Here is a 13,442-nt window from a genome sequence, read left to right as displayed (position 1 = left end):
TTTTGGATTACCAGCCAAGGTGACGTTGCCAGCTGTGGTCTGCAGGCTGCAGCCGTCTGCTTTACCCTAGCTGGCTACAAAACTAGGGGGAACCCTACGTCATTTTTTTTTTCATTTTTTTGGCTAAATACAAAGCTAAGCAGCCCTTAGTGCCACATGAAAGGCACCAAAGGGTGCTCCACTTTTTCTCCATTTTTTCTCCACTTTTTCTCCACTTTTTCTCCATTTTTTCTCCACTTTTTCTCCACTTTTTCTCCACTTTTTATCCATTTTTTTCTCCACTTTTTCTCCACTTTTTCTCCACTTTTTATCCATTTTTTCTCCACTTTTTCTCCACTTTTTCTCCACTTTTTTCTCCACTTTTTTCTCCACTTTTTTCTCCACTTTTTTCTCCACTTTTTCTACATTTTTTCTCCACTTTTTCTCCACTTTTTTCTCCACTTTTTCTACATTTTTTTCTCCACTTTTTCTCCACTTTTTCTCCACTTTTTCTCCACTTTTTCTCCACTTTTTCTCCACTTTTTTCTCCACTTTCTTCTCCACTTTTTCTCCACTTTGTCTCCACTTTATCTCCACTTTGTCTCCACTTTGTCTCCACTTTTTATCCACTTTTTCTCCACTTTTTATCCATTTTTTTCTCCACTTTTTCTCCACTTTTTAGCCATTTTTTTCTCCACTTTTTCTACATTTTTTTCTCCACTTTTTCTCCACTTTTTCTTCACTTTTTCTTCACTTTTTCTTCACTTTTTCTCCACTTTTTCTCCACTTTTTCTCCACTTTTTCTCCACTTTTTATCCATTTTTTTCTCCACATTTTCTCCACTTTTTCTCCACTTTTTCTCCACTTTTTCTCCACTTTTTCTCCACTTTTTTCTTCATTTTTTCTCCACTTTTTCTGCACTTTTTCTCCACTTTTTCTCCTCTTTTTCTCCTCTTTTTCTCCTCTTTTTCTCCTCTTTTTCTCCACTTTTTTCTCCACTTTTTCTCCACTTTTTCTCCACTTTTTCTCCACTTTTTATCCACTTTTTTCTCCACTTTTTTCTCCACTTTTTCTCCGTTCTTTTTCTATGGTCGGTCTACCCATTAGCTCTGCCATGCATACTGTAGCTCTACACCTACTGCACATGTTACTTTATGATTGACATCTCTTTCGTACCAGAGCTGTCTAAGCCTACTCTGACCCCATATTTGTCATTACTATATTGTCCTTGTACTGTATTATGACATTTGTATCATGTGTTTCATTTCTTGCTGTGTTGCAATTTTTTTTGCTGCATCCCAATTGTACCTCTACATTGTTCGAGTTTATGTTATTGTTCTCTCACTCTTATGTGATACTGATTATTGTCATTTTTCATGATTACATGCAGATAAGTCCAATCTGACGAAGGCTCAGGCCGAAACGTCATTTGTAACTTGTTTTGGACAAAAACATATATGCTTATGAAAATTTTTTTTTCTTAATACGGACTAATAAAGAGTGATTTTGCATTACTATCCGTTGTGACTTACTGACTTAGTCTGGGAGATTTAGAGTGCCGAGGTTACTCACTAATTTTATCTATTATTAACTCTGAGCACCTATATACCAGTGAGCAGAGCTTCCTCTACAGTAGTTCTCCTGATTAGGCATGCGCTTACCTCATGAGCAGGGCATTGCAGCTTTGGTAGCAACAATTACGACATGGACTCTGCTGCTGTGGACCCGGGGAGAGTGAGTGCAGATTCATTGCACCCACACTCCTCACATGAAGGGTCCGCACTCCTAGAAAATGGGGGATACGTTCCCTGAGTGTCTCCCCCCCATATTCTAGACGGTCCAGAGTCGTCGTGGGACCCCTTTATTTTTTTTCTTACAATAAATTGGTGAAAGAGGAAATGTTTTGGGGACTGTTTTTTCAAATAAATTTCTTTTGTCGATTTTTTTTTTTTTTTTTTTGTTAGTACTGACAGTTTATGATGTTGGGTATCTAATAGACGCCATGACATCACAAACTGCTGGGCTTGATCTCAGGTGACTTTACAGCTAGTATCAACCCGATTTATTACCCCGTTTGCCACTGCACCAGGGCACGGGATGAGCTGGGGTGAAGCGCCAGGATTGGCGCATCTAGTGGATGCGCCACGTCTGGGGAGCCTGCGGCCTGCTATTTTTAGGCTGTGAAGGCCCAATAACTATGGACCTTCCCACCCTGAGAATACCAGACCACAGCTGTCCGCTTTACCTTGGCTGGTGATCCAATTTGGGGGGGACCCTACTTTTATTGTGTAATTATTAATATTTATAAAATAATTATAAAAAAGAGCCGCCTGAGGGGACCTCCAGATTGGATCCCCAACCACGGTAAAGCTGCCAGCTGTGGTTTTCAGGCTACAGCCGTCTGCTTTACCCTAGCTGGCTATCAAAAATGGGGGGACCCAACGTCATTTTTTTTTTAACTATTTTTTAAATAGAAAAAATTAATGGGCTTCCCTGTATTTTGATTGCCAACCAAGGTAACGGCAGGCAGATGGGGGTGGCAACCCATAGCTGTCTGCTTTATCTGCGCTGAGAATCAAAAATACCGCGGAGCGCTACGTCATTTTTTTAAAGATTTATTTTTACAGCACTGTGATGTCCAGCAATCAAAATACAGGGAAGCCCATTTTATTTTTAGTTATTTAAATAAATAATTAAAAAAAATATATATGGGCTCCCGCTGCATTTTTTGTATTGCTAGCTAAGGGTAATCCAAGCAGCTACTGGCTGCTAACCCCCACTGCTTGGTGTTACCTTCACTGGCAATGGAAAATCCAGGGAAGCATTTTTTATTTTTTTTGCCAAAAAACTACAAAAAAAGGACGTGAGCTTCGCCATATTTTTGTATGCTAGCCAGGTATAGCAGGCAGGTGCTGGAAGAGTTGGATACATCGCCAGAATATGGCGCTTCTATGAAAATGCCATTTTCTGAGGCGGCTGCAGACTGCAATTCGCAGCAGTGGGGCCCAGAAAGCTCAGGCCAACCTGTGCTGCGGATTCCAATCCCCAGCTGCCTAGTTGTACCTGGCTGGACACAAAAATGGGGCGAACCCTACGTCATTTGTTTTCTAATTATTTCATGAAATTCATGAAATAATAAAAAAAGGGCTTCCCTTTATTTTTGGTTCCCAGCCGGGTACAAATAGGCAACTGGGGGTTGGGGGAAGCCGTACCTGCCTGCTGTACCTGGCTAGCATACAAAAATATGGCGAAGCCCACATAATTTTCTCAGGGGGCAAAAAACTTCTGCATACAGTCCTGGATGGAGTTTGCTGAGCCTTGTAGTTCTGCAGCTGCTGTCTATCTGTATGGAGAAGAGCAGACAGCAGCTGCAGAACTACAAGGCTCAGCATACTCCATCCAGGACTGTATGCAGAATTTTTTTGCCCACCAAAAAAATGACGTGGGCTTCGCCATATTTTTGTATGCTAGCCAGGTACAGCAGGCAGCCACGGGCTGCCTCCAACCCCCAGTTGCCTATTTGTACCCGGCTGGGAACCAAAAATATAGGGAAGCCCATTTTTTTTAATTATTTCACTTATTTCATGAAATAATTAAAAAACAAATGACGTGGGCTTCGCCCCATTTTTGTGTCCAGCCGGGTACAACTAGGCAGCTGGGGATTGGAATCCGCAGCACAGGTTAGCCCAAGGTTTCTGGGCGCCTCTGCTGCGGATTTCAGTCCGCAGCCGTCCCAGAAAATGGCGCTCTCATAGAAGCGCCATCATCTGGCGCTGTATCCAACTCTTCCAACAGCCCTGGAGCCGGGTGGCTTGTTGGGTAATCATGAGTTAATACTGGCTTTGTTTTACTAGCCAGTATTAAGCCAGAGATTCTTAATGTCAGGCACGTTTGACCCGGCCATTAAGAATCTCCAATAAAGGGTTAAAAAAAACACCACACAGAGAAAAAATACTTTAATAGAAATAAATACACAGACACATTAGAGACTCCATCTTTATTACCCCCTGTCAGCCCTCCACGATCCTGCTCTTCTGTCTTCTTTCTTTCTAGTGTAGTAATAGTGACGATTGTAGTGAGGAAGGATGAGGTTCACCAGCTCATCACTTGGGGCTGGGGAACCTCATCCTCACTACAATCCTCACTAGTGTAGTAGTAGTGACGATTGTAGTGAGGAAGGATGAGGTTCACCAGCTCATCACTTGGGGCTGGGGAACCTCATCCTCACTACAATCCTCACTACAATCGTGAAGCAGCGTGCAGCCTTCACTCCGTGAGTGATCAGTGCTGGCTGTCAGCGGTAACAGCGGTAACGCTGACAGACGCGTTACCATAGCAATGGTGCTCTCTGAGCCATGGTTAGCGGTGACGTCACCGCTAACTGCGTTGCTATGGCAACGGTGATCTCCGTTAATGACCGGCTGTGTCAGCCGGTCCCTAACGGAACGGGGAGTCGACCGTGTGCTAGAGCATGTCGCCGGTACACGGCGATACACATATGTGCACCGTGTACCGGAAAGATGCACTCGCAGGTCCTACATGACGCGTCATAGTCATGTGACCAGTCTGTAGCCAATGAGATAATAGCCACGTGACTGGTCACATGGCTATTTTGACGTCACGATAGGTCCTGCATCTCTGCTGGCAGTGCAGGTCACCGGGAGGATTAAGCGATCATCGGATGGAATAGCGGCAGGAGACAGAGTGCAGAAGGGATCGCGGGGACCGGTAAGTGTTATGGCAATGTTTATTAACTGTTTGTGTACATTTATAATGCATTTTTATGTGTTTGTGATTGCCTCCCATTATAGCCTATTGGTTCGAGTTCGGTTCGTCGAACGTTCGACGAACCGAACTCGAACGGGACCCCCGTTCGGCGAACCGACCTCGAGCCAAACCGGGATCGGTTCGCTCATCTCTACTCGCAAGTGAGAAGCAGCCCTAATACTGGTCAACACAAAAAAATCACCAGCAAAGGTAATATGTCTGTTTTATGGCATTTGATGTGCTGATTCCAAAAATATGCTTAGTTTTTCTCTACGACATGAAGTTTCTGAGATAGAAATACTTTTGTTATTACATTATTTCTGTATTTTCAATGTGTGCTGCACCCCTTGTGATATGCCAAAGCTGTTCAAATGGTCTTCGGGACTGGTTGAATATGAGGAAAGTGGCTTTGCCATTTGTTGTTCCCATGATTTGGAGACAACCCAAAAATCATAGTGATGACTGCTACTTTTGTTTTGTCAAACTGAAGGGATTTTCTACAAAGAACAAACATAATATTAATTACCCTGAACTTGAATCTGCGATTAGGCCAGTTCCACATGATGGTACCTTGCCAGTTCCTGCACCACTGTTGTCTAGATTGGATGGAAATGAAGTAGAATATTAAGACTATGAAGCTGAAGCTACTGGCAAAGACATGGAGACCTCAAGTCAAGATGAGTATGTACCTGATGGAGAAGCCAGAACTCTTTACTCAACTTGAATTAAATTATCTCATCAAGGACCTTTCATTGTCAAAAGATAAAGCTGAACGTCTTGCATCTAGGTTGAAACAGATGAATCTTCTTCATGATGATGTCAAAGTGTGTTATTACCGGAACAAAAGTAACACTTTAACACAATTTTTCACAGTTGATGGACCAATGGTGTACTGTAACAATGAACAGCCTCTTTGAAGAACTTAATCAAGAGTATTTTGTTGCAGATTGGCGATTTTTTTTTTTTATTTTTTATTTTTATTTTCCTCATCCCAGAGAAGTTTGAAAGCAGTGTTGCTTCATAATAGAAATATGAAACCATCAATCCCTATTGCTCACTCATGAAATCTAAACGAAAGTTATGAAAATCTGTCAGTTGTTATGGATGCTATACAATAAAAGCATTATCAATGGAATATCTGTGGAAATTTGAAAGAGATTGGTCTCCTATTGGGAATGCAGGAGACCGCAGCTGCCCGTGCCCGCGATCAGGGTTCAGTGCGCTGCGGTCTCCTCGCTGTGTTCTCCCTAAGGATGACATAATCGTCTTCGCAGCAAGAACTGAAATGCTGCGGCCTCTGAAAGCTGCACCGCAGGTCAGTGTTTCCTGCTGGCCACACACGCACAGTGGGCATGGGATTTCTGAGAATCTCGTCCACTATGCTTGTACGCATGCCGCATCCAAAACGCTGTAAATACTGATCGTGGGCACGGAGCCTAATAAGAAAGAATGGAGGAAAGGTGAGGGTTTGTTTTTGTGTTTTGTTTTTTTTTTTGTTTTTTTTTGTGTGCATTACTAAAGGATGAGCACAATACCGCAGGATGGGCACAAGGATGAGCACAATGCTACAGGATAGGCACAATACTAATGGGCACAATACTACAGGATAGGAACAATACTACTGGGCACAATACTACAAGGATGTGCACAATACTACAGGGCACAAAGATGGGCACAATACCACAAGGATGGGCACAATACTACAGGGCACAAGGATGGGCACAATTCTACAAGGATGGGTACAATACTATTGGGCACAATACTACAAGGATGGGGGACGTTATTACAGGGCACACGGATGGGGGACATTACTACAAGATGTTGGCTAAGATCACTACATGATGCTGTTAATTGTAAAACAATATTACAAGAAAGTGATAAAATGTAAAAAACAATCAAAGCATGACATTTGTGGGGTTTTTTTGCCATTAAAAATGCTTTTTTATATATATATATATATATATATATATAACTTAACAAAGCCTAAAAGTGCAGCTTTGTCATAATAAAAAGCAAAAACTGTTCAAAAAAGTGATCCAAAAGATCCAAAAGGTGTATAGAAAGCAATACATGAAATCACTAAAAATGTCACTTGGTCCTGCAAAGAATGCGGCCCCTCTCAATTTCTTTTTTTTTTCCATGTGCGACCCATACACCCAGCTGAGTTTGAGACCCCTGCACTAGACCATCAGTTCTTTGTGCAGAGACGTGCAGTTGGCCTTTTTAAAATGTCATTAAATGAAAGCTGATCGTCTTGCGTGTAGCCGATTGGCGGTCACTTAACAGCTGTGGTCCCCAGTGTATAAGCCACGGTGTAATATCTGCCTTCCCTTGCAAGTTGGGCACATTAACAGGATCTTCAACCCCGATGCATGTTAAGCTTTGTCCCATCGTCTGTTAAGCTCCACTCCTTGCAGGGTGGGCGGAAATGTCTTTAACTGTGTCCAACATAACGGTAAACAGGACATTATATAAATAGAGGAGAAACCTCCCTCCCCACTGCGTCTATGTCAGCAGCACCTCATTCCTTGCCTACAGAATGGCTGCATAGGTTTTTGATCAATTGTTTTTGGTCAACACTGATGGGGCCACAACTAGAAGCAGGACAGGTTACATGTTTCAGTGGGTTGTGCACCCATGCCATGCCACTATGGTGGCCATACCAGCACCAGAAGAAGAGAGACCCTATCTAAGGCTGCTTTCACACATCCGGTTTTTGCAGTGCGGCTCAATCCGGCTCAAAAACCTATGCAACGGATGCGTAAAAAAAAACGGATTTGTTGCATAAGTTTTTCCATGCGTTCCGTCCGTTTTTTGACGGATGCGGCTTGGTATTGAGCATGCGCAGTGCAAAAAAACACATCCGGCCGCCGGATGCAGTTTTTGCCACAGGACGCCACATCCGGCGTCCATAGGCTTGCACTGTAAATTGCGCCACATCGCGCCGGATCCGGCGCGATGCGTTTTTTTCGCCGCACAAAAAAACGTGCCAGGCAACGTTCCATCCGGCCGCCGCATGGGCTAAATATGCCGGACGCAACGCAAGACCATGCGGCACAATACGGCGCTAATGCAAGTCTATGCAGAAAAAAAACGCAACCGGCGGCAAAAGAAAACGTTTTTTCTGCAAAGCGCCGTATTGTGCCGCTCAGCAAAAACGGATGTGTGAAAGCAGCCTAAGGCCTCCGCCACACATCCGTGCCGCCGGCACGTGTTTGTCATTTTTTACACGTACCGGCGGCACGGAGACATGTACAGCAATGCTACCCTATGGTAGCAGGCACACACACGTAAAACCACACGGAACGTGTGTCCGTGTGCGTTTGTACGTGTGTGCGTTTTTCAAAGCACTGACATGTCCGTTTTTTCGCCGGCAGCACAGGTGTCATATGGCCCGCACCCGTACTACACGGGTGTAGTGTGGATGCGGTCCCGTGTGACACGCGCCGGAGAAAACACACGTGTCAGTGAAAAATAAAAAAACATTAACTCACCTTCTCCAGCCCTCCTGTCTCTGCCGCTGCTGCCTCTTGCTGCCGGCCGCCGCTCATTAATCTCATAGAATATTCACTTCACTGCCTGGCAGCAGCAGCAGCGGGGAGACGGGAGGGCTGGAGACCGAAGTTCAGCACCACGGACAGCAGCGCGGACAGCAGGAAGGACCAGGTGAGTATAATAATTACTGGTTCTACGTGTGCTATCGCGGATAGCACACATAGAACACACGTGTCCCGCACGTACCAGAGACACGTACTTACCTGCACGCAACACGCAGGGAAAATACGTGTCTCTCGGCACGTGCGTGAATTTCACGTGAATGTGGCAGAGGCCTAAGAGGAGAATGCTGCAGGAGACCAATGGAGGACTTTTCAGTCCCAGGGTGAAGGGTTACATTAACAATGCCTCTAGCAAAACCGTCTGCAAGGGATTGGGTTTCACTACAGATGTGACTAACTCCTTCCCATCTCCATCATTCACATGTATTATACAATTTCTGGTGAATGCTATGTAGTGAGAACATTATAGTGGAATTTAGCAACAGCCCTTTAAAAAGCAGTGTTATGACCCAAAAGACGTCTTGCAGCTTTTCTCATTTAGACCTTTTCCTAAAGATATGGAGATATTATTTTAAACTAAAGCACCATTTCTATTTTGCCATTTCTCCGCTGGACTGCTGCTTAAAACCTTAGTCCCCTGTCTTATACTTGCCTTCAGGTGTCTTCACCTTTTATCAAGGCTGCTGCAGTCAGGCTACTGTGATTTGTGACTTGCTGGCAGCTCCAGTGAAGCAGCTTTCCTGGAGTGCTCTGGATGTCACAACTCTGTGCAAGTCTATGAAAGCCATGTTCTGGGCTCATTCTGGCTCTCATAGACTTACATTGAGAGCTTGTGACGTAACGTCTGGCTTCCAGCCAGTCAGAAGTTATGGGCACAAGATGGTGTTGAGGGAACAGAGCGATGCCGAAAGAAGGTGAAGATGCCAGAGAGTGAGTATGAAGACTAGGGCCAGGATACTTTGTTATAAAACACCACCCCAGTAGTCAAATAATGGTGCTTGCTTGAAAACATGAAAAGTCGGTTAACCCTTGGTAATTTGCCTAATAAGTCTGGTAAGATATAGTTGAGGTGTCGATGGAGGTAGTACGTTTTAGGTCTCATTTTGTTCTGCATCTTTTACAGGACCTTATATACAACCCACTATGCTTTTTAAGCAACTTCGTATGGAAGGCTTCATTGTGTTACGCTGGGCAGACCGGTACCAAGGAGGACAAAAAGAACTCCTACAATGGGTTTTAGAGGTAACTACAAAGTTAGATATGGTAATTGGGGAAGGGGGTTCTATGAATATAGATATTCAGTTATTCCATAAGGATCGTATGATGTATTTATTTCTCCTCAAATGTTTATTGGAAAAAGTCTGTGGTTTCTGAATTCAGGAATACAATGTGGTTTCTACATTGTGGCAGCTTCTATTTTGCAATGTCCAATTTTCTCCGCTTACCTATATTAACGTTTAAATCAAAGAATCCGGCACTCAACGTATTGAATGAAACAAAAAGATCCCTTTAACGGGTAGCACCATGCGTTGTGTACAAAATTATATTTTGAAGTTTCGGTCTCACTGACCTTTCTGTATAAATACACTGTCAGTAGTGCCCACAGTGGACAACGGATCTGGCTGTGGATGGTGCCCAATATGGGGATCGCTGTAGCGCTGATGAAAGTGCGACGATGCCTAGGTAATGCAACTGATCGCTGGAGAATGTTGCATGCGTTACCCAGGCATCGTCACACTAATGCGACTGATCGCTGGAGAATGTTGCATGCGTTACCTAGGCATCGTCACACTAATGCGACTGATCGCTGGAGAATGTTGCATGCGTTACCTAGGCATCGTCACACTAATGCGACTGATCGCTGGAGAATGTTGCATGCGTTACCTAGGCATCGTCACACTAATGCGACTGATCGCTGGAGAATGTTGCATGCGTTACCTAGGCATCGTCACACTAATGCGACTGATCGCTGGAGAATGTTGCATGTGTTACCTAGGCATCGTCACACTAATGCGACTGATCGCTGGAGAATGTTGCATGCGTTACCTAGGCATCGTCACACTAATGCGACTGATCGCTGGAGAATGTTGCATGCGTTACCTAGGCATCGTCACACTAATGCGACTGATCGCTGGAGAATGTTGCATGCGTTACCTAGGCATCGTCACACTAATGCGACTGATCGCTGGAGAATGTTGCATGCGTTACCTAGGCATCGTCACACTAATGCGACTGATCGCTGGAGAATGTTGCATGCGTTACCTAGGCATCGTCACACTAATGCGACTGATTGCTGGAGAATGTTGCATGCGTTACCTAGGCATCGTCACACTAATGCGACTGATCGCTGGAGAATGTTGCATGCGTTACCAGGCATCGTCACACTAATGCGACTGATCGCTGGAGAATGTTGCATGCGTTATCTAGGCATCGTCACACTAATGCGACTGATCGCTGGAGAATGTTGCATGCGTTACCTAGGCATCGTCACACTAATGCGACTGATCGCTGGAGAATGTTGCATGTGTTACCTAGGCATCGTCACACTAATGCGACTGATCGCTGGAGAATGTTGCATGTGTTACCTAGGCATCGTCACACTAATGCGACTGATCGCTGGAGAATGTTGCATGCGTTATCTAGGCATCGTCACACTAATGCGACTGATCGCTGGAGAATGTTGAATGCGTTACCTAGGCATCGTCGCACTAATGCATGCAATATTCTCCAGCGATCAGTCGCATTACCTAGGCATTATCGCACTTTCATCAGCGCTACAGCGATCCCCATATTGTGCACCATCCACAGCCATTGTCCACTGTGGGCACTATTGACAGTGTATTTTTTTAAGAAAGGTTAGTGAGACCAACCAAACTATATTTTATTTTTCCTAAATTGTTTCATGGAAATTGTATACCTTGCTGCAATTGGGTAGCCAGGCTCTGATTCATGCTGCCTGTGGTTTGGATAGCATGAATTAAGTGACAGGTCCCCTTGTAAAGAGTAGCCATCATTTTATGTACTTTTCCCCTAAATCTATACCTCACATGGAGACACTTGGTAATAGATCTTATCAGCGAAAACGACTTTTCTCCTGCTTGACTGATCTTTCAATGTCCATTAATTGGTAAAAACTGTATTCAGTGCAGACAGACTTGCCCATTACTGAAATGGGAGCTGACAGTTGGTGCTTGTAAGATTCTATGGAGGGGTGTAGCAGGAGGAGAAGCTAGAGGCAGACTCAGACTTCCTGCTACAAGTTCTCCTGAAACATCAGTTATACTTCAGTGTAAAATAATGTAATGGCCTAATAACTAGTTTCATTAAAGGGGTCCTGCAAAACTGTAACAAATACAAATGAATATTTCATAGGGCGTATAAAATGAAATACCTTTTCATTACATGTGTGTAGTTTAGAGATCACGCAGTATAGATGTGTTTCTATATCTGTACAGAATTATGGCATGATGTTGTTTTCTTTTAGGGTAAGGTGAAATATCATGAACACATCACCAATGGTTTTGAGAACATGCCGGCTGGATTCATTGGAATGCTGAATGGAGAGAACACCGGGAAAGCAATTATAAAGGCTTAAATGTATCCATAATCCATATACACATTAATATAATGCAGTGACGTCCGATATAAACTGAAAATTTACCAATTAAATTGGTTTATATAACTTGTGTTTTTTGTATTTTCTGACTACAAGAAGAACTTGTTTATAAAATGGGATTTTGATATGATCAATATAAAATAGACATCTATTCACATAAATATGATGGATTGTCTTAAATATTTATCTTGAAAAAGTTAATGAATTTACGGAATTAAACAACAAAAAATGTTTTTAGCATTGGAAAAGTTCCATACTTAAGTCGATCTTTTGTACTATGTCCCTTGGTGAAGACATACAGTATGTTGTTAATGTGTAGTGCGCCACCCAGTGGCATTTACCTCAATCATACAGCACTGTGCATCATAGCAGACTAGCAGAGAAATGTTTGCCACTCTTAGGTTGGGGTCCCACAATTGTATATCCTCTTGTGTGAGAGCATCAGATCGATTATGTTAATGAGACTCCATTCAAACTCTGATCAACCTTTTGATCTGATTATCAGGTTAGTGTCAAATGATTCTTTCAGAATCCCATCACAGGTATAGAGGGGGTCAGTCGGGGGTTCTGCCGAGGTCAGTGGTTGTAGTAGTGTCCCCGGCCGACTTGCTACATGGAAAAAGGACTGGATGTGTGATGGAGACAGTGGGGAACACGCCCTTAGGGGGGCTTTACACGTTGCGTCATCGCTTCCGAAATATCGTCAGGTTCACATCGTTAGTGACGCACATCCGGCGCCGGTAACGACATCGCAACGTGTAAATCCTAGATGCGCCGATAAACGATCGCAAAAGCGTTGAAAATCGGTGATCTGTGTAGCGTCGTTCATTTTCATAATGTCGGGTCGACCGCAGGTACGATGTTGTTTGTCACTCCTGCGGCAGCACACATCGCTGTGTGTAAACCCGCAGAAACGACAAACATCTCCTTACCTGCGCCCCAACGATGCGGAAGGGAGAAGGTGGGCGGGATGTTATGTCCCGCTCATCTCCACCCCTCCGCTTCTATTGACCGGCCCATTAGTGACGTCGCTGTGACGCCAAACGCACCTCCCCCTTGAAGGCGGGATAGTTCGGCAGTCACAGCGACGTCGCCGAGCAGGTTTGTGCGTGTGAAGCTGCCGTAGCGATAATGTTCGCTATGGCAGCAATCACCACATATCATATGTGCGACGGGGCGGGTACTATCGCGCTCGGCATCGCTAGCAACGTGTAAAGTACCCCTAACAGGCTGTGGCTCCATTACCTTTGTGGTACATTCTCATCCCAATAAATTAGTCGGCTGCTGGGCTTTCATCCAACACTTCAATTTTAATGTATACTGTAGAACTCTTTCGTATGAACATTCTTCTCCATAGGAGAGGCACCACTTTATCACAGGACAGGACACACATTTCTATACCAAGCTGTCACAAAGTCCCACCGGCTTCCTGGACCACCGACCATTCTCACTGCTTGTGTAGGCAGCAGGAGAACTCTTTTCTTGCACGCAGGAACTGCTCTGTCTGAACAGCTTCCTTCTTC

The 13,442-nt window shown here is 44.1% G+C and overlaps 1 protein-coding gene across 2 annotated transcripts in view; it reads left to right on the top strand.

The window, feature by feature from the left end:
- Nucleotides 1-12,071, top strand: part of LOC142295873 (prostaglandin reductase 1-like) — a 76,917-nt gene extending 64,846 nt beyond the window's left edge. Inside the window, exons 8-9 of one of the 2 annotated variants that reach the window (XM_075338983.1) lie at nucleotides 9,427-9,545; nucleotides 11,788-12,071. In XM_075338983.1, coding sequence (XP_075195098.1) covers nucleotides 9,427-9,545; nucleotides 11,788-11,898 — 230 coding nt within the window. In that variant the 3' untranslated portion in view covers nucleotides 11,899-12,071. The remainder of the gene's footprint in view (nucleotides 1-9,426; nucleotides 9,546-11,787) is intronic. The other variant, XM_075338974.1, reaches the window with a different exon arrangement.
- Nucleotides 12,072-13,442: the final 1,371 nt, after the last annotated feature.

The sequence above is a fragment of the Anomaloglossus baeobatrachus genome, chromosome 1 (assembly GCF_048569485.1).
Source record: "Anomaloglossus baeobatrachus isolate aAnoBae1 chromosome 1, aAnoBae1.hap1, whole genome shotgun sequence".
NCBI lineage: Eukaryota > Metazoa > Chordata > Amphibia > Anura > Aromobatidae > Anomaloglossus > Anomaloglossus baeobatrachus.
This window is presented reverse-complemented; position numbering and strand designations above follow the sequence as displayed.